This window comes from Odocoileus virginianus, chromosome 34 (genome assembly GCF_023699985.2).
Source record: "Odocoileus virginianus isolate 20LAN1187 ecotype Illinois chromosome 34, Ovbor_1.2, whole genome shotgun sequence".
NCBI lineage: Eukaryota > Metazoa > Chordata > Mammalia > Artiodactyla > Cervidae > Odocoileus > Odocoileus virginianus.
This window is the reverse complement of record NC_069707.1, coordinates 21,213,001-21,233,596: the sequence shown is the minus strand read 5'-3', so window position 1 is coordinate 21,233,596 and position 20,596 is coordinate 21,213,001. Positions and strand designations below refer to the sequence as shown.

The 20,596-nt window shown below is 40.1% G+C and overlaps 1 protein-coding gene across 2 annotated transcripts; it reads right to left on the bottom strand.

Annotated features, from left to right (window-relative positions):
- Positions 1–5,210: 5,210 nt before the first annotated feature.
- On the bottom strand, positions 5,211–5,934 carry SF3B5 (splicing factor 3b subunit 5). 2 transcript variants are annotated; one of them, XM_020877356.2, is made up of 2 exons: positions 5,528–5,934; positions 5,211–5,424 (listed from the first exon to the last, which is right to left on the bottom strand). In XM_020877356.2, exon 1 carries the CDS (start codon positions 5,810–5,812, stop codon positions 5,552–5,554), a length of 261 nt encoding a protein of 86 aa, XP_020733015.1. In that variant the 5' UTR covers positions 5,813–5,934; the 3' UTR covers positions 5,211–5,424; positions 5,528–5,551. The 2 variants fall into 2 exon arrangements, with proteins under 2 accessions (XP_020733015.1, XP_020733014.1); XM_020877355.2 differs by having other exon boundaries at positions 5,532–5,934.
- Between the last annotated feature and the right edge of the window lie 14,662 nt (positions 5,935–20,596).

Sequence of the window (20,596 nt, the reverse complement as noted above, 5' to 3'; positions counted from 1 at the left end):
CTCAACAATGCCCTCTTCCATTCCTTCACAGGCAGTTTGTAAATTCTTCTTGTAAACTCTCTCACCTTTTTCCCCTATACCTTTCTTCTAGCACTCAACTCATGCCATTACAGATCAGAGATATTTATGTGGTACTGTATTTATTTCCCTGACAAGTAACCTTTGAAGGGTAGCATCCTTAATTTGTCCCATCCTAGTAAGTGTGATACCGTGATCTGGAGTATTCACTACATATCTGTCAAAGGGAAACATGTTTATTATTTTATGGTTCACAAAGTGGCTTTCTAATTATACCACTGAAATAAAAAGAACTGGTTTTCTCCCTTTAGCAGAAATCTACAAGTTTAGAGCGCCTTCCAAAAACTCCTTCCAAAGAGCATCATCTGCTGCCCTCCTGTGTTTGATTCAAAAATTTCATACCAGTACAGAGTTACAGGTTCAATTAAATGTATTTGGACCGCATTTTATTTACTTTCAAACCCTTGAATGGATTTTTCCTACATAAGTGATTATTTCCATTAAAATCATCTTTATTCAATACATTTCAAGTTACATTTTTTAAGTGTTATATAAGAACTTTCACATTGGTCTGATAGTCCTTCATTATAATCTACTAAACTTTTAATATTTCCATTTTTCATCTGAGACAGTAGCTTATTTCCAATTATTCTAATGTGATTTTCTACCTGTTGGGGCAACAGTATGTTTAAGACTTTGTACTTTGGAACTAGAAAGACCTGGTTCAAATCCTGGCTTAGCCACATAGCATCTGGGTGACCTTGGGCAAATAGCTTTTCTGAAACTGTTTCATCTGTAAAACAAAGATAATTCCTCCCAGAGATCACATCAGATAAAACACTCAGTACACCATAGAAGCTATTGATATGTTAGCTATTATTACTATCTGAGAAGCATGTTTTCAAATATCTCTTTCCTTTGCTCTGACCTACTCTGGTGAACTTGAAGACTGCCTAAAACATAAATTAGTATATTGTCTAAATTAAGCCTTATCTTTTCACACTCAACACAATATTTGTTGAACACTTGTGATATGCTGGCACCATTTGAGACACTTGCGATTTATCAGGTAATAAAACAGACCCAAATCCTTGTCCCTGTGAATCCTGATAGTATAAATTCAAGCCAGTTCATGTAAGTCTCTAGGTTACTAACTTCCTTCTAAATTCCTGCAGTTCTTTATTGTCCACATTTTCATTTGATTCTTTATATAAACTACCCTATACTAAATATTCAGTCCCTTCCCCTCTATTTCCAACATGGGTTGTCATCTCTCCTGGTCTACTGCTACACATCCAATTAGAGACAAGGGGTCACTCTCATTCCAGTTTTGTAAGGATGAGAATTTACAGCTTGACTCTCTCCTATTCTTTATGGGGGGAAAAGCATCAGTATTGATACTTTTATTTAACTGCTGACAATTACAGTCCGTTCTTTATTACATCACCTGTATCTATTCTCAACACAACAGCCAGACAGACACCTTTAAAAAGTGGCTCAGTTGTTTTCCTGGAAATGATGGCCTATCTCATTCTTTTTCTGAGAAAATATCTGCTAAATACTCAAGTCTTATTCAGTTGCTCAGTCGTGTCCGACTCTTTGAGACCCCATGGACTGCAGCATGCCAGGCATCCCTGTCCTTCACCATCTCCCAGTGCTTGCTCAAACTCATGTCCATTGAGTCAGTGATGCCATCCAACCAAGTCTAAATAATATAGTTTAATCTATCATTATATAAGTTTTTGTTCAAGTGAAAATGGTGGGAATTTCAGAGAATCTGTGAAGTTGACACTATTTTAATAATACTTAGATTTTACTATTTTAATAATAATACTTAGATTTTACTTGCCATTTTCACTGCGTTATCTTGATATAAAAGCAATCGTGAATAAAACTACTAGCACTTAGCATCAATCAGGATGGCGACACCAAACTACTAGTAGTCATTGTATTCTTCACTGCCATATACTCTCAACAAAAATTAAAAAAAAAAAAAATCGACTCCGTTTCACGTAAGAATGTCCTTGATTAGGGCTTCCCTGGTGGCTTAGTGCTAAAGAATCTGCCTGCCAAATCAGGGGACACAGGTTCAATCCCTGATCTGGGAAGATCCCACTTGCCTTGGAGCAGCATAGCCCATGTGCCACAACTATTGGGCCTGTGCTCTAGAGCCCACGTGCCACAACTACGGAAGCCCGTGTGCCCTGGAGCCTGTGCTCCACAACAAGAAAAGCCCGCCCACAATGAGAAGCCCGCGCCTTGCAATAGAGTAGCCCCTGCTTGCCACAACTAGAGAAACGCCCACGCAGCAACCAAGACCCAGCGCAGCCAAAAGTAAATAAAATTATTTTTAAAAACAATGTCCTTGATGAAATAAAACTGATTTTATGAAATCTTAGCCCACAAGGACACATCTTTTTGAATGATCAAAACTGGTAGTATGCATAAACCATTTTTGCTGCCACCAAAGCACAGTGGTTTTTTTTTTTAAGAAAAAGCACTTGTTATTATTTGAGTTGCAGACTAAATGGACTCTTTTTTTCTTTCTCTCTCAAGGAACATCATTCTTTACTTGGAAGACTGACAAACTGCAATTATTCAGAATTTGGTGTTTGACAGATATTTTCTTGAAAATGAACCAAGTAAGCTTGTCACTTTAAGGGAAAAAAGAGACACGATTTGCTACCAGTAACCAAATTTAGGCTATCAAGTAAAAACTTCAAATTGTGGAAAACTTATACCATCACTGTTAGTTTTTCAGCTTACTAACACTCTAAGACTTTTCTCAAGAGATCAGCGATGATACTAACAATATGTACAAAGAACATTACTTTGGTACATACAATGAAATCTGTCAACACTTAGAGGGCCTGCACAATTCAGTGAGCCAACACTTTCCAAATGAGCAATTCAAGATATTATAAAATCACATATGGGTAAAAGGTCCATTCAATGCTCAACATAGATTAATGAATTTTAATACAATAGAGAATGAAAAGTTGATCATATCCTACCTTCTATCTAATTTCTAAGATATTTGAAAAGGCTATTGAAGTATTTCTCCCTTACTATATATTTATGTGAAGTGCGTTTTTTTAAGATGACTTTAAAAAAACTTTGTTTTTTGGTTGTGCTGGGTCTTCCCTGACACACAAGGGTTTTCTCTAGTAGTGGCAAGTGGGGGCTCCTTTGTTACAGCCCATGGATCTCTCACTGCAGCGGCTCCTCTTGCTGTGGAGCAGACTTTCGGTGCACGGGCTCAGTGGTTGTGGCCTGCGGGTTCCAGGGTGCACAAGCTTCAGGAGCTATGCACACAGGCTTAGATGCTGTGCAGCATATGGAATGTTCCCAGACCAGGGATCGAACCCTTGTCTCCTGCATTGGCAGGAGGTACCACCAGGGAAGTCCTGAAGTGGGTTTTTTCATACTTCAGCCAAAACTTCATATTCTAGGAGTTTGAATGCAGAAGCAGATAAAAGAATACAGCTGTCTTATATTAAGCTGGACATTGAAGAAGGGGGCTGGTGACTCAGAGGGCAAAGAATCTGCCTGCAACGCAGGAGACGCAGGTTTGATCCCTGGGTCAGGAAGATCCCCTGGAGAATGAAACGGCAACCCACTCCAATATTCTTGCCTGGAGAATTCCATCAATTAGAGAAGCCTGGCGGTGTACGGTCCATGGGGCCGCAAAGAGTCAGACACAACTGAGCAATTAACACCGTTATATACCGACACTGAAGTCATATGCAAAGTTGTTTTAAAAAAAAAAAGACACTATCTTTTTCACTAAATTATTTTGGAAAAGTTATTTTTCATGAAAAATATTCTCGTTAACATGTAATGGTCTTTTTATTGTTATTTTATTGATTTATGTATGGTTGCACTGGGTCTTTGTTGCAGCGTGTAGGCTTTCTCTAGTTGTGGAGTATGGGTTTCTCATTGTGGTGGCCTCTCTTCTAGTGGAGCACAGGCTCTAGAGCAGATGAGCTTCGGTAGTTGCAGCACCCAGATTTAGTTGCCCTGCAGCACATGCAATCTTCCTGGACCAGGGATCAAACCTATGTTCCCTACATTGGCAGGCAGACTCTTAACTGCTGGCCCACCAGGGAAGTCCTCTTATTGTTATTTTAAAATGAATTACCAGGTATTTTAAGTATTTCTCAGTTTTAGTTTTTAATTTGGTGACTATCGACAGCTATAACCAAAAACAAAGGCTCCGTGGGAGTCTTCAAGAATTTTTAACAATGTAATGGTATTCCAAGGCCAATATGCTTGAGACTCACTGATCTAAAATGTGTCAGACCCCATCACCTAATAGTCTTCCAATGGCTCCCCATATACCCAGGATAAAAGCCACAAGTCCTTACATAGGCCCACCAGGCTCTACTCTTATCTGTTCCCTCTCCATAAGCTATACCTCCACTCTCCCCCGGCTCATTCCCTTCAGCCATATTTGTTTCTTTACTCTTCATCCAATAAGCAATACACAATCGGTCTTAGGTACTTTTCACTGGAAGTTTCCCCCTGTTTTCTGCATGGCTATTTCCCTCACTTCCTTAAAGTCTCTGTGCAAATGTCACCTTCTCAACAGTCTAACACTAGGCAGCCTATTTAAAACTGCAATGCTACTGTTACTCCTTTAGCCACAGTTCCTTCTAACATTTGCTTGTTATCTACAATTGATGCAGTGTGCTGCTCCCCCAACTGGTGTTAATATAAGCCCCCAAAGCATGGAAAATGCCTGCCACATAGGACTCAACTAATACTTGTTGAATGATGAATGAATGAAAGAATTTGTCTGACAGCTTGTCAAGTCTCAAGACACATCCACAAAGTCCCAAAAGAAAGAGAGAATGCAATCTGCAGAGAGGAAAACGCCAGCAAAGATTTTCTTTTCTTTTTTTTGAATGAAAGAAAAAGAAAGGATACCATGATCACAAATTTCCATACTGAAAGTATTACGGGCCTGAAAAAAGCTCTTGGGAAAAGTCTGGGTTGGGGAATGTTATTAAAAGTTATGCAGGGTGCATCTAAGTGTCCGGCAATGAACGCTGGCCCTGAACTACCTACCCAACCCTTTCCTAACCCTCCCCTTCTTTATCCCTCCTATTCTCCCGCCTCCCCCAAAGCCATAGTTCCAAAGCCCTCCCTGGACCCCTCCACCAGAACATAAGTAGTCCACACCAAGAGACTGAAACATTTCTAAACTTTATGTAAAAAGCAACAATCAACTAGGCGAAAACGAGCCTCTAAATCCCGTCTCACTCCACTGCCGTCTTCTCTAAAGTTTGCTCCACGGTCCAGTCACAGTTCTCAGGTGTCCTGACGGTCTCCCAACGCTGTGTTCCACAGGAAAACAGGGTCCACAGGAAGGCAGGTCACGCGGGACGCCCTGGGTAAGCACCTCTGTACAAGGGAAAGCACGAGAAGGAGAGAGATGGAGAATCAGTTCACTTAAGAACAAGCGAGAATGCAGGCAAACCCGGGGGACTCAGGGACAGGTACTCACGTACAGCGGTGATACCGCGGGGACTCAGTTCTCCTCCGGCTTGTCGGCTGGCGGGCCGCAAGGCTGCAGCATCTTCTCCATCAAGTTGAAGCGAACTCGCGCTTTGCTCTCATTCTCGGCAATGGCGAAGTAGTTGAGAAGATCGAAGTGGCCCATGTAGGAGCAGTAGGAGTCGCGGTGCTGGTTCACCAGCCATTCCCACTTCGTGGTGTCCGCGTGGCCGGTGCCGATGTACTTGGACTGCAGATGCTCTAGCTGGCTGTGAATGGTGTAGCGGTCCGTCATCTCACCGCTTTTCCCTTTGTGCCCAGTTGAGAGGCAGCCGATTACAGGAAGGCGCTCTGGAACTTCAAGCGGGACTGCGGAACCTCCGAACCCACGCGGTCGCAGGCGGATGGCGTCACAGCGACGAAGCCGCGCAGATTCGCGGTACCAGGACTCAGAGGCGGAAGCGGAAGTGTAGTCTGTCACCGAATTGGAGTTGCCTAGGCGACACTACAAGTGGGCCGTCCCTGTAGAGAGTCCCGCCCCCTTCGCAGAGCGTTGCATGCTGGTCCTTTTAGTGGTCCTTTCCTAAAAGGAGCTTTGCATGCTGGGACTTGTGGTCTCTGAGGGCTGGTAACGCAGGCTTTTTAGGAACCCTGAGAAATGTTTAAAGGGTTTGCCTGATGGCTCAGTGGTAAAGAAACCACCTGCCAATTCAGGAAACATGGGTTCTAGCCTTGGGTTGGGAAGATCCCCTGAAGAAGAAAATGGTAACCCACTCCAGTATTCTTGCCTGGGAAATCCCATTGACAGAGAAGCGTGGCCGGCTACAATCTATGGGGTCGCAAAAAGAGTCAGACACAATTTAGCGACTAAACAACAACAAGAAATGGAGAGATGTTTAAAAGGATGTTGGCGGCTTAATGGAGGGAGGTGTCTGGGAGGCAAGAGGCATGCTCAGGAGGTTTGGGGCCAAATGGAAATGAGAAACTCTACAGGACAGGGCAGGAACTAGGAATATGAACTCCTGGTATGACACCGCTTTCGGAGCTAACGAGGCACAGTGGTAGCCCGTTCACAACCGTGGGTGGGTCACCTTGAAGTCAGGAGACGCAAGTTCTGGTCCCAGCCACCTTTTACAAGTTGTGTGGAAAGTTATTTAATCGCTTGCAGGGCTGCCGTTTCCTGCCTGATCACCAAAGTATAGCACCAGTTCCGACACGTTCCGGCGCCTGCATCAAGCCGCTCCTTCCTCTTGAGCTTCTAATTTTGATATTCTCCCTTCAACTTCTCACCCTGCCCTACACGCACTCAGCTTATAAATCTTTCTCAATGTTCTATGCTGCTCGCCTCCCCAGATCTCCGTTCCTGCTGTTCCCGCTGCTTGAAATGTTTTGTTCCCCCTGGCAAACGCTTTTCTCTGTCACCTCGAAAGTATCTCCTTGAAATTGACTTTGGCTACTCCAGACAGGTGGAAATTCTTCCTCTTTACATCTCTATGTCATTATCACTTTAAATCCAATTTTTGGTTTAAAGAACTTCTTCACACGAATACAAACTACTTAAGAAAAATTGTTTGCGTCTGTTGATGATGATATGCTTCTTTTATGATATCCTCATAGCCTGGCAGAGAATGTTCCTCTAAAAACTTTTGATGAATGGATAAACAACTGAATGGTAGCCATATACAGAGAACTCTTTACGGGGTGAAAGACAACTTTAAAATACTTCTATTCTGGTGCAAAATGGCAGTTACCTAGTACCAGTGAGTCTAGAGGGGTACAGCATGATGATTATAGTTAATGCTATACTGAATGCGAAATTGTCCAGAGAGTAGATTTCAGGTGCTCTCATGAGTTTGAGTAAGCACAGGAGATGGTGATGGACAGGAAGCCTGACGTGGTGCCCTCCATGGGGTTGCAAAGACGACTGAGGGGCTGAACAACTCTAATGGGAGGAGATGCATATGTTAATTAGCTTGACAGTAGTAAACAACGTTTCACTGTGTATATGTATGTGAAATCTTTTTGCACCCATTAGATACACGCAGTGGGTTTTTTTAAAGAAAGATTGAAAAAAGAAAATGACACAAATATTCTTAAAGCATCAAATAAGTGTATCAATAATGAAAAAAAAAATGTTACCCCTTCAGTTCAAACTTTGCTACAACAAATGTTTCCTTCCTAAAACCTAGAAACTAATATAAGGCATGCTTGTGGATTTACCATCCAGATGTATCAAACTTGGCCTTTTGCCATTTTTGCTTCCAACTTCATTATTTTGTTTTGGCTTTGTTTTTTTAAAGAAATAAAGCTATAAAATAAACTCGAAAAGTTCTCTGTATTGATGTCCCTAACTTACTCACTTTAGGATCCTATCTTGAGTTTAGAATTAATCATTCCTGAGCCCGTGCTTTTGACTGCTGCAAGTTTGTATATCCATAAACAATAGATGTTTTTGTTATGCATGTTTTAAAGCTTCATAAATCTCATGGACAGAGGAGCCTGGCGGGCTACAGTCCATGGGGTTGCAAATAGTCAGACACCACTTATCAACTAAACAACGACAATAAATGATACAGATAAACGTGTGTACTGTTATGAAAGTTTTTTTTTCCTCGTCAGCGTACTTGTTGATATATATAGCTATAGCTATGTGTTTTATTTAGCATTTTAAAAAATGTGTTTATTAACCTATTGTATTCCTGCTTCTGTGAATTGCATATTCTTATCCTTTGCCCATTTTCTTATAGGGATGTTTGTCTTTTTCTTACTAATTTTTAAGTAGATCTTTAAATATTCAGGATACTAGGCTTGCCACTTGCATGCAACGAAAAAATTTTTTTCCAGCCTAGGGTTCATCTTTACTCTTTATTTATGGTATGTTTTGTTATACAGAAGTTAATTTTAAAGTAGTCAGATGTATCAACCTTCCTTTATGGTTTGTCCTTTTTGCATTTGGTTTGAAAAAATGAAATTAAAAAAAACAACAAAACCTCTTTTCTACTCCAGGACCATAAAAAATAGTTTTCTTAATTTTCTTGTAAAAGTTTTAGAATTTTGCTTTTTCATATTTAGAAACTTAATTCACCTGGAAGGTTTTGTTTCTTTAGGGATCTAATTAGAAGGAAATGGCAATCGACTGCAGTATTCTTGCCTGGAAAATCCTGTAGACAGAGGAGCCTGGCAGGCTATACAGTTCATGGGGTCACAAAGAGTAGGACACGACTGAGCACATAAACTCAACTCAACTCATATGGCTAACTAGTTAAATATGTTTCTTTATGGCTAACAGTGATAACCAGTCACTCACTAAATAGTACATCCTTTCCCTACTCACCTTTAATGCTTCTGTTGTACAAGTAGGTCTGTTTCTGGGCATTATGTTCTATTAGTCTCTTTGCTGTGTCCATACCAGTAACACAAGATCTTAATTATTGTATCTTTATAATAAGTCTTGATATCTGACAGCGTGAAAGTCTGTAGAATTTCCTTCTTTCATAAATGTCTTCACAATTCTTGATCCTTTGCTATTCCACATGAATTTAGACTGTCAGTAAAAACCTCATGGAAGTTGTGATTGAGTAGTTAAATAAAGCCATGAAAGTTAATATTATTTGCGTATCATTAAGAATGATTCTAAGGATATGAGAGAAAAACCTCGAATTCAAAGACCTTTGAAGCTAGATAGAAAATATTTATATGTATTAAGACCCAAGGTGTATAAGTTTGCTACGGCTGCCAAAACAAAGTGCCACAAACTGGATGACTTAAACAATAAAAATTTATTTCCTTCCAGTTCTGTAGTCTGAAGAAGATCAACGTGTTGGCAAGATTGGTTTCATTCTAGGACTCTCTCATTGTCTCACAGATCTCATCTTTTCTCTGTCTTCACATGGTTTTCCTCTGTGTTTCTGCGTCCTAATCTCCTCTTCTTAGAAAGGCACAGTCATACTGAATTAGAGTCTGGTCATAACACCTCATTTCACTTAAAGGCCCTGTCTCTAAATACAGTCACCCATAAGTTACGAGGGGTGAGGACTCCAGTGTTTGTTTGAACTAGGGTGAGGGGTAGGGAGGTTCATCACTGTTCTATACAGTGATGTGGAATATATGAGAACTTTTGAAAACCTTTGTAATTTGTGAAAATAATACAAGTACATGAGAGCTTGCATTTGTTGTCAGACAATTGCAATACTTAAAAGGAAAACTGGAGAATTATGTTGAAAGTTATGGTATAAAATATTTGAGAGTAAAAATTTGGAATGAAACTCAATTTTATCTAAAAGCCTCTTTAAAATGACTGTGAAAAGTTGCTAGACTAATAAACAGTTTAGGATTTTTTGCTGAGCTTGAAAGTTTAAGGAGGGCTTCCTTGGTGGCTCAGTAGTGAAGAAGCCTCCTGTCAATACAGGAGACATGGGTTCGATCTCTGATCTGAGAAGATCCCACGTGCTGTGGGACAGCTAAGCCCAAGCACCACAACTATTGAGCCTGTGTTCTGGAGCCGCAACTACTGAATCCCACGTGCCCTAGAGTCCGTGCTCTGCAACGAGAGAAACCACTGCAAAGAGAAGTCCGCTCACCACAACTTGAGAGTATGCCCTGCTTGCCACAACTAGAGAAAAGCTCATACAATGAAGACCCGGCGCAGCCAAAAAAAAAAAAAAGTTTAAGGAAAGAGGCGGTTCTTCGATTTATGGCTTTAATAAATTGAACATTAGCTTTAAAAATCTAAATGAACCTCTGAATATTATTTTGTACAAAAGATTCTCAAAGTCACCAAGAAAGCCTCCATGTATCAAGATCAGCATACAGATAACACAAAAACCCTGCTTCACTTTTCATTGTAGTTACACTGAATTGATAGATTTATTTGGGGAGAATTGTCATCTTAATTATATTGAATTTTCTCATCTGGTAGATAGTAAATATTTCCATTTATTTAAGTCTAATTTTTTTGACTTATATAAAGCTTATGTAATTTTCTCCAAATGGATCTTTCATGTCTTCTATCAGATTTATCCCTGGGTATATGCTATATATATTTAAAGATGTTCCTTATGAGTCTTAAATTGTCACCTTGTAAAGAGTATCACATTTTCTTACGTTTCTTGCTAATAAAGAGTTTTGGTCTGGAACCAGTGGTCTTGTTGGTGAGATATATCAGAAGAACTGTTACTATTTCCTGTCTGAAGATATTACTTTAAGTCAGTCCTGCCTATTAGGTTACTTCAATGTAACTATCAAATGCCATCTTGTATTTTGTCATTTAAGTAAAGAAAATAAGCAAGACAAGTTTCCAATAAAGGATATAGAATAAAAAATGTATAAGGAAAAGAAAAGATATCTGTTTTAGGTGGAAAATTATACTTTAATCCATTTCTTAAGTCCAGTAATGCAAGGCAACATTTTTCTCTTTTCATCTTCTGTTGGTCTATCTTTGTAGCTGCTGGCTTTAAAATTTTTTTTAAGTCATTTAATATTTTGAATGGTCAAGGTTTTGTTCAAGACCAACAGAATGCATTTTTCAACATCTACGCATTTCCCATCCTCAGTAAGTAACGACTGCTATGTGTATCTTGTTTACCCTTCCAGAGATTTTAAAAATCAAAGCACAAATATATATGATATACTTATTTAAGTGCCTATGGATATATTTGATATTTAACCCCTTTTAAAATTTAGATGGTAGCAAAATGCTTGCTATAGTTCTCTATTTTGACTTTTTGTTTGCTTTTTGTTTTATTTTCTTGGACATATCATGGTGATCATCTCATATGAGTATATAAAAAACTTCCTCATCCTTTTTGATTTCTGGTCTTGTTTTAAAGCTGCATAATATTCCATTGTATGGGTGTATTATGCTCTATAAATAAGCACCCTCTTATTGATTATCAAATGTCTTGTGTATCCAGAAATTATATTTAAGTTTTATTACTATTGAATAAAAATACAAAGTTCAAATTGAAATGAACAAAAATAACATCTCCTTCGGTGAAATAATTATTTTAGATATCCTTTTTCTCTAAGCAAATCTTAAAATAGCAAAAGGATTGTCTGTATGTCCAGGTGTTGATATCATGTTTCACACTAGGGGTCGCCAAAACAGTATTTAAAGCTAACAAACAAGCCAGTAGTTCAGTTCAGTTCAGTTCAGTTCAGTCGCTCAGTCGTGTCAGACTCTTCCCGACCCCATGGACTGAAGCAGGCCAGGCCTGCCTGTCCATCACCAACTCCCAGAGTTTACTCAAGCTCATGTCCATCGAGTTGGTGATGCCATCCAACCATCTCATCCTCTGTTGTCCCCTTCTCCTCCTGCCCTCAATGTTTCCCAGCATCAGGGTCTTTTCAAATGAGTCAGTTCTTCACATCAGCTGGCCAAAGTATTGGAGTTGCAGTTTCAGCATCAGTCCTTCCATTGAATCTTCAGGACTGATTTCCTTTAGGATGGACTGCTTGGGTCTTCTTGCAGTCCAAGGGACTCTCAAGAGTCTTCTCCAACACCACAGTTCAAAAGCATCAATTCTTTTGTGCTCAGCTTTCTTTATAGTCCAACTCTCACATCTATACATGACTATTGGAAAAACCATAGCTTTGACTAGATGGACCTTTGTTAGCAAAAGGATGTCTGCTTTTTAATATGCTGTCTAGGTTGGTCGTAGCTTTTCTTCCAAGGAGCGTCTTTTAATTTCATGGCTGCAATCACCATCGGCACCATCGGCACCATTTTGGAGCCGAAAAACATAAAGTTTTTCACTGTTACCACTGTTTCTCCATCTATTTGCCATGAAGTGATGGGACCAGATACCATGATCTTAGTTTTCTGAATGTTGAGTTTTAAGCCAAACTTTTCACTCTCCTCTTTTCACTTTCATCAGAGGCTCTTTAGTTCTTTTTCGCTGTCTGCTGTAAGGGTGGTATCTTCTGCATATCTGAGGTTATTGATATTTCTCCTGGCAATCTTGATTTCAGCTTGTGCTTCATCCAGCCTGGCATTTCGCATTATGTACTCTGCATATAAATTAAATAAGCAGGGTGACAATATACAGCCTTGATGTACTCCTTTCCCAATTTGGGATCAGTCTGTTTGTTCCATGTCTGATTCTAACTGTTGCTTCTTGACCTGCATACAGATTTCTCAGGAGGCAGGTCAGGTGGTCTGGTATTCCCATCTCTTTCAGAATTTTCCACAGTTTGTTGTCATCCACATAGTCAAAGGCCTTGGCATAGTCAATAAAGCAGAAGTAGTTGCTTTTCTGGAATTCTCTCACTTTTTCGATGATCCAATAGATGTTGGCAACTTGATCTCTGGTTCCTCTGCCTTTTCTAAATCCAGCTCAAACATCTGGAGGTTCACAGTTCACGTCCTGTTGAAGCATGGCTTGGAGAATTTTGAGAATTACTTTGCTAGCATGTGAGATGAGTGCAATTGTGTGGTAGTTTGAACATTCTTTGGCATTGGAATGAAACATTCTTTGACATTTCTTTGGGACTGGAATGAAAACTGACCTTCTCCAGTCCTATGGCCATTGCTGAGTTTTCCATATTTGCTGGCATACTGAGTGTAGCACTTTCACAGCATCACCTTTTAGGATTTGAAATAGCTCAACTGGAATTCCATCACCTCCACTAGCTTTGTTCATAGTGATGCCTCTGAAGGCCCACTTGACTTTGCATTCCAGGATGCCTGGCTCTTGATGGGTGATGACAGCATCGTGGTTATCTGGGTCATGAAGATTTTTTTGTACAGTTCTTCTGTGTATTCTTGCCACCTCTTCTTAATATCTTCTGCTTCTCTTAGGTCCCTACCATTTCTGTCCTTTGTTGTGCCCATCTTTGCATGAAATGTTTCCTTGGTATCTCTAATTTTCTTGAAGAGATCGATAGTCTTTCCCATTCTATTGTTTTCCTCTATTTCTTTGCATTGATCACTGAGGAAGACTTTCTTATCTCTCCTTGCTATTCTTAGGAACTCTGCATTCAGATGGGTATATCTTTCCTTTTCTCCTTTGCCTTTTCCTTCTCTTTTTTTCTCAGCTCTTTGTAAGGCCTCCTCAGACAACCATTGTGCCTTTTTGTATTTCTTTTTCTTGGGGATGGTCTCAATCACTGCCTCCTGTACAATGTCACGAACCTCTGTCCATAGTTCTTCAGGGATTCTATCTATCAGATATAATCCTGAGTTGAGAACATTTTATTATTAGGCACCTTGAGTATCTCAACTATGGGAAGCAGGAAAGGTACATTATGACTGAAATGCTGAAGACAAAATTTTGGTTTGCTGTATTTTCAAAGGCAACTAAGGCTTTTATAACATAGGAGAAAACTAAGCTATCTTTTCTTTATCATCATAAAGATTTTACTTTAGGGTTTTATGTTTAGTTGGAATAAGTGATGATGTGGAATTTAGGTAATATGGAATTTATGCAACTTTTAAAAAGAAGTTTGCTGGACATGATCTTACGTTGCTGTGGTTAAAAATGTCTTTAACTCCAGCTTTTCTTCTTCCAGCTAACATAGTTTTCATATATTGGAGCGGATCTAGAACTCTCAGTTTTTGTAGGGCTTTACTTCTAATTGGGCACATACTTCAAAAGTGTAAAGTGTTCTGTACTTTAAAAGTTCTCCTTGGGCAGATATGATTGCCATGGGTTTGTATTAAATAACTTTTCATTTGAGATTTTATAGGCTGGTCCTTCTCTGTTTAGTAACAATAGTCAATGACACGCTGGTATAATTTTTGAACAAAACTTTCTCATAGGAAAAGTTGCACAAGGGAACTTTGAAGTATTATGCATATTTTCCATTTGTTTCAGTAATATGAAATCTTGTAGCATTAAGATTAATGATTTATATATCATAGGTGCTGAACCAATATTCAATGAATAGATCAGTGAATGAATGTTCATGACAGCATCTTAAGTGACAATAAATGATTGGAAACAAGCTTGGTGCCAAAAATACAGGAAAAATTACATAAATTAAGCTGTAAACTTAGTACACATGGCATATCTCATTTGAATATAAGCTCCTCTGAAATGTGTGACTTTTTTATCCATTATATTAGCATGGTGATTTACCCATTGTCAGTGCTCAATAAATATTCCTTGAATTACAATACTTTTCTCACACTGGGTTAAGCATGGATAGCGCCAAATCACACAGCATCCCCCAGGAATTGGGACTGTCCACCTCAAAATCACAACCATCCTTTATAAGAGACATGGATTTTGGGGGAATAATTTTTTCTATGGAGTTAATGTCAGAGAAAACAACCCATGACAAGGCTTTACAAAATTATGAATATACTACATTTTAACTGTTTTAGAATTGCTTCACTCAGTTATCTAAGAAGATTGCAAGGAATAGTTTTTCATAGCTGAGCCAATTCAAGTGAGGTCCGTGAACATCCGTATTCAGAACTTAGGATATAGAATCAAAGAACAAGAAATGAAATGGATGGGACTGACATATGCAACATTTCAGATATCCAATTAAACATAAGATTCATTCTTGTCTACGTGCAGTAAAAGTCAAAGATGTACCTGGAGGAAAGGAATTGAGTTTATACCTTTCTTCTGATTTGCATCTGAGCAAGTGTAAGGTTTGGGGTTTGTCTTAATTTTCATTAATTTATGGCTATGCTGAGTCTTCCCGGCTGCGTGGGCTTTTTCTCTAGTTGCAGTGCTCGGGCTTCTCGATGTGGTGGCTTCACTTGTGGAGCACAGGCTCTGGAGTGTGCAGGGTTCACTAGTTGCAGATCCTAAGCTCAGTAGTTGCGGCCCGTGGGCTTAGTTACTCTGCAGCATGTGGGATCTTCCCGGTCCAGGGATCAAAACCGTGTCTCCTGCATTGGTTACCACCGAGCCCCCAGGGAAGCCCCGCTAGTGGAGGTTTAATGCCTGCAGTTTTGAATCAGCATGGGCAGTTGTTTCATCTTGAACTTTTAGAACAAGTGTATGTGTACAAGAGAAGCCTTTTGGCTTATCAAGGTATGGTGTTTTTCACTCTTCACAAGTTGCAGTTGATTTCATAAAACAGAAACCTATTTCAAAGTCTGCATGTGTGTTTTTGTGACCTTTTTTCTTTTGTATTATTTCTCCTTTGCATATCACTTATGAGTGTTTTCTAACAGCATTCCCGAAAGGTTCTATGTTAATATGCTGTGTACAGTGGCCCAGAAAGAAAATGACACAGAAGCAGGCCTAATACTTTTAATGCTGTTGATTTATTTATGGTAGCTTAAGGCCAAAAAGGAATTTGGAGGATGGGAGAGATTGGCACACACAGTCATGGCAAAGCACCAACAGTGCCCTATCCCCACCTGTTCCTTTTGCATTTTTTTCAGCTTATGTAAACCACTCTACAAATGAAGTTTCAAGTCTCCCCACTTCCAAATAGACCTCTGCCTCTAAGCCTCTCTTACAAAGGAATTCTAGCATTACAGCTACGGAGGACTGCTCTAATAAAAAGTTTTAGGGAGTGAACTGTTTGCATTGAGTGAGGAACTGGTTTGCTCTATAGAAATATAGACAAATCTGCAGTTACTGCCTCATCTGTGGGGCCCTTGAGAGAGCAAAATGCTGTTGGTTTAGTCTTCTGTCTCTACTTTTGTGTCCCCTGATTTGTTAGGATAATCTTTATGTTCGACTTAATAGTTTAGCTTTAAAAAGTCAGAAAAGCGCCTGAAGTTTTGTCCTAGTCTAGATGCCACTCTGCCCCTAGGTCAAGACAAGAGTGGGCCTTGAACTGGGCCCCCATCAGTTTAGAGGGTCCTGCCATGGCTCCCCGCTAGCTTCACCCCCCCATGAGCTGAGAAGTCCATGGGTCGACGGACATACCTATCCCTGTTGATACTCCCTTTAACCCCTGGCTCACACACACAGACCAAGTTTGGAAACACAAATTCCAAGGACTAGAGAACTCGCACAGGCTTCCTGCCTGCTCTGTCCTCCTGAAGGCTGACCTTGGGGTTGGTGTGCACACCCCTTGCCTGCAAAGGGCCAGGAGAATGGCTACTGGCTGGGGTGTTTACTTTATGAACTCAAAGAGGCAAACTGAGGCATTTCACTTGAAGGGGTTGGGCTTGGAGGCCACTCTTAGAGATGATTTTTAGGACTCACAGTTCTACCCATAATTCAGAAAAGGTTGTTGTTGTTTAGTTGCTAAGTCATGGCTGACTCTTTTGTGACCCCCTGGACTCTAGCCCAGCAGGCTCCTCTATCCATGGGATTTCCCAGGAAAGAATACTGGAGTGGGTTGCCATTTCCTTTTCCAGTGTATCTTCCCCACCCAGGGATTGAAATTGTGTCTCCTGCATTGGCAGGTGGATTCTTTACCACCGAGCCACCTGAGAAGCCCTCAGAAAAGATTACCCTGAACCTAAACTTCCTCCAGGTTCCCTTCCCAGTCTCACATTTCTTATCTTCTGGTTATTTATTGTAGAATAAGTAACAACGACGTGTGCTAGGTGGTAACCTCGGTTTCCTAAAATGGAACTTCTCTGATCATCTTCAGTGTTAAAGCTGTTGCTTCATTAAGTAGGTAAATGACTTTTTAACCAGAGGAGAATTTATCAGTTCAGTTGCTCAATCGTGTCCAGCTCTTTGAGACCCAATGGACTGCAGCACACCAGGCCTCCCTATCCATCACCAACTCCCAGAGCTTGCTCAAACTCATGTCCATTGAGTCGGTGATGCCATCCAACCATCTCATCCTCTGTCATCCCCTTCTCCTCCTGTCTTCAATCTTTCCCAACATCAGGGTCTTTTCCAATGAGTCAGTTCTTCACATCAGGTGGCCAAAGTATTGGAGCTTCAACTTTAGGATCGATCCTTCAAGTGAATATCCAGGACTGATTTCCTTTAGGATGGACTGCTTGGGTCTTCTTGCAGTCCAAGGGACTCTCAAAAGTCTTCTCCAACACCACAGTTCAAAAGCATCAGTTCTCCGGTGCTCAACTTTCTTTATGGTCCAACTCTCACATCCATACATGACTACTGGTAAAACCATAGCTCTGACAAGATGGACATTTGTCAGCAAAATAATGTCTCTGCTTTTTAATATGCTGTCTAGGTTTATCATAGCTTTTCTTCAATATTTTCATGTTAGGTTTAGAAATGATCTGTTTATGTATGTTATTTAAAGTATTTGTAATACTTAAGAGACTTTGGCATTGTAGACTATCTGATAGATAAATATGACTGTTATTTAAAACATGTCATTGACTTATAATTTCTAATTAAAAGAAGAATGTGAGCAAGTTTTTTTGTAAGTTGTATTCTAATATTTAAGAGAAATAGGCTTACCAAATTTGTAAGGTAAATAAGATTTACAACAGTCTGAAATGCTTTGGATGGTTTCTCTTACAAGGATCATGTACTAGATTGGTCAGACATTTGAAATGCTTAAAAGTAATTTGAACATATTAAACTCATTAACATAGTTTAAAATATTTAAGTGACATTGCTGGATACAAAAATCAATATAAAAAAGTAATAGTATTTCCATATTCCAGCAGCAAAAAGAAAAGAAAGAAACAACCACTATAAAAAAGGATTCTTGATAAATGACAGTGGTATATTACAGGAAAGTGAGAAAAAAAGACAATCTTTCCAATAAGTGGAGGTTGGACTGTTGTGTACCATGTGTGAGAAAAATAAAATTGGACTCCTAATTCACACTATGTATAAAAATCAACCTCAGGTGGATATGAAATCTAATATGAGACAAATTATAAAGTTGTTCAATGATTAATATAGGAGAGTATCTTCATGACCTAAGGGGTAGTGAAGGGTTTCTTAAATGAGACACAAATTCACTAACCCTAACGTACAGATTAGGAGAGCGAAAGGAAACTCTGAGCTGGAGGCAACAGGTTTAAGGCCCAGAGAGGGTGACTGGCCAGTTCCAGATCATGATGCCTCCAGGAGGAGGACTGAGCAGTCCTTTTGGAAGTGCAGAAGAAGCAGCTCCTCCCCATAGGCTGGCACCTAAAATATGTGATCAATGGAAGAACCTCAGAACACATCTAAAATGACAGCTCCCCCAAGGTGGCGTTTATAAGATGCAAGGTCACAATGAGGTTTGATGACGTGGGATTATTCGCGTCCTTGTTGCATCAGCGATTCTGTCAACTAACTGAGTATCTTGAAAGAACTAAAATAGTAGCAGAGTTTAAAGCCACTGTAAGGAAAACAAAGCCAACTTCTTCACTGCTGTGGGATAGAAAAGGAAGGCATAAGCAAGGACACTAAAGGTCGTGGGGAGTCTCTGGTTACAACCTTGTTTAGATCTCAAAGCCATTTACCCTTTGGGGATTCTGCTTCCTGTTCTGAGACTCCTGCTGCTAAATCCCAAATGCATACATTTTATTTCATCCCTAGCTATTGTTCTGCAGTCTTTTCTTGAATGATCTTTATTGCTTTTCTTCTCTGCTGCTAGCTGTCAACAAAAACCAAAATGTTGCTCTTCCTTCAGGAGAAACTGGTTTTGGCCTCTTCACAGGTGGTTTTGTTATGAATTAATTGTTCTTTTGTTCTCTCACCAGCCTTAAAGGTCAACCTTTATCCTTCATCAGTGTCATGGGCAATTTCCTTCACAAGCTACTCTTCCTCTCTCTGGGCCCACTGACTTCTGTAAGACTTTATTCAGATGTATTTAGGTAATGGGGTTATGTAAAACCTTAATAGTTCTTTATTCCTGTTAATTGTGAGAAGAGATGCTCAAGAACCATAGGCCTGAAATTTGAATTCTTTAGTAATAACTAAAAAGTGATTTAAAAAATCTGCTTCCCATAAATGAATACTGATTCTGGCCTATTTCTGATACCTTTCCAGGGAAAAAGTCAGTTATTCAGGTACACCAATTAGGCTACTTTATAAAGCTTTCCAAAAGCTCTAGATCATATTTACAAACAATTTCCAGAAAAGACTTGGAGACCTTAAGCCAGGAGGTTAAGCAGTTTAGCAGAGAAGTGTCAACTGGCTAAATTCATGGTATTTGCCCAAAGATCATGGGCTGGCAAGAGTTATGTTGGCTTCCCAGTTGTGCAGTAGTAAAGAATCTGCCTGCCAGTGCAGGAGACACAAGAGACCCACGTTCGATCCCTGGGTCGGGAAGATCCTCTGGAGAAGGAAATGGCAACCCACCCCAGTAGTCTTGTCTGGAGAATCCCATGGACAGAGGAGGCATGAGGGCTATAGTGCATCGGGTTGCAAAGAGTCAGACAGGACTGAGAGCTCACACACGAGTCTTATTGCTATAATCTGACAGGCGAAAGTCTCTCCCAGTCAGTTTGTGTAGGGCTACAGTCTCAGTTCCCACCCTTCACTCTTGTTGGACCAACTGTTACCAGAGGAGAGAGTCCGGGTGGTGGAGCGACTTGTATGAGTGTCTGCAAAGCTGACACCAAGTGCTAGAAATATCTTCATCATTATTACAATTTAGAAAAGCCCAAAGTGTGTTTAGTCACTACACTCCCTTCGGCCTCGCTGATTAAGGGCCTGCAAGAGCTACCTGCCAAGCTCCACTTCACGTCCTTGGCACATCAAGAGGATCTGCTCACGGCTTCATCAACCAGTTTTCCCTCTTTCAATTGCCCTGCTGACTTTGGAGCCAAGAAACGCCCACCCCAATGACTTTATCAAGCACTTCCTATCTCCATCCTTTAAATGGTTTGCAGCTCAAAAGTGGTTATAGCAGAGTTGATTGGAATTCAGAGCATTTCTATCCCATTAAAAAATGTCATAAACAGTGGTTAGCTTTTTAGGCCCAAACATGCTAACTTGTTTAACTCACAGTGTAATGGTCTAGTTGTAGAAATGAGCTACCATTTTTGTCTGTGGTTTTGTTTTTCTTTTAATAGAGAATAAAATGATTTGTGAATTCGAAATTGGATTGCCAAGAAGAAACCTAACATTGTAGTGCTGACCTTGTGACCCACCCCGCTCCCACCACTCGCTGCTGTCAGCCAAATGAGAGGAAAAGCTCTCCAATTCCATCAAAGGCAGGGATCTGGGGAGGGGAGATGGGGGGAGCCAGAGATGGGAATACAGACCTGGAGGAAAGAGAAAACATGAAC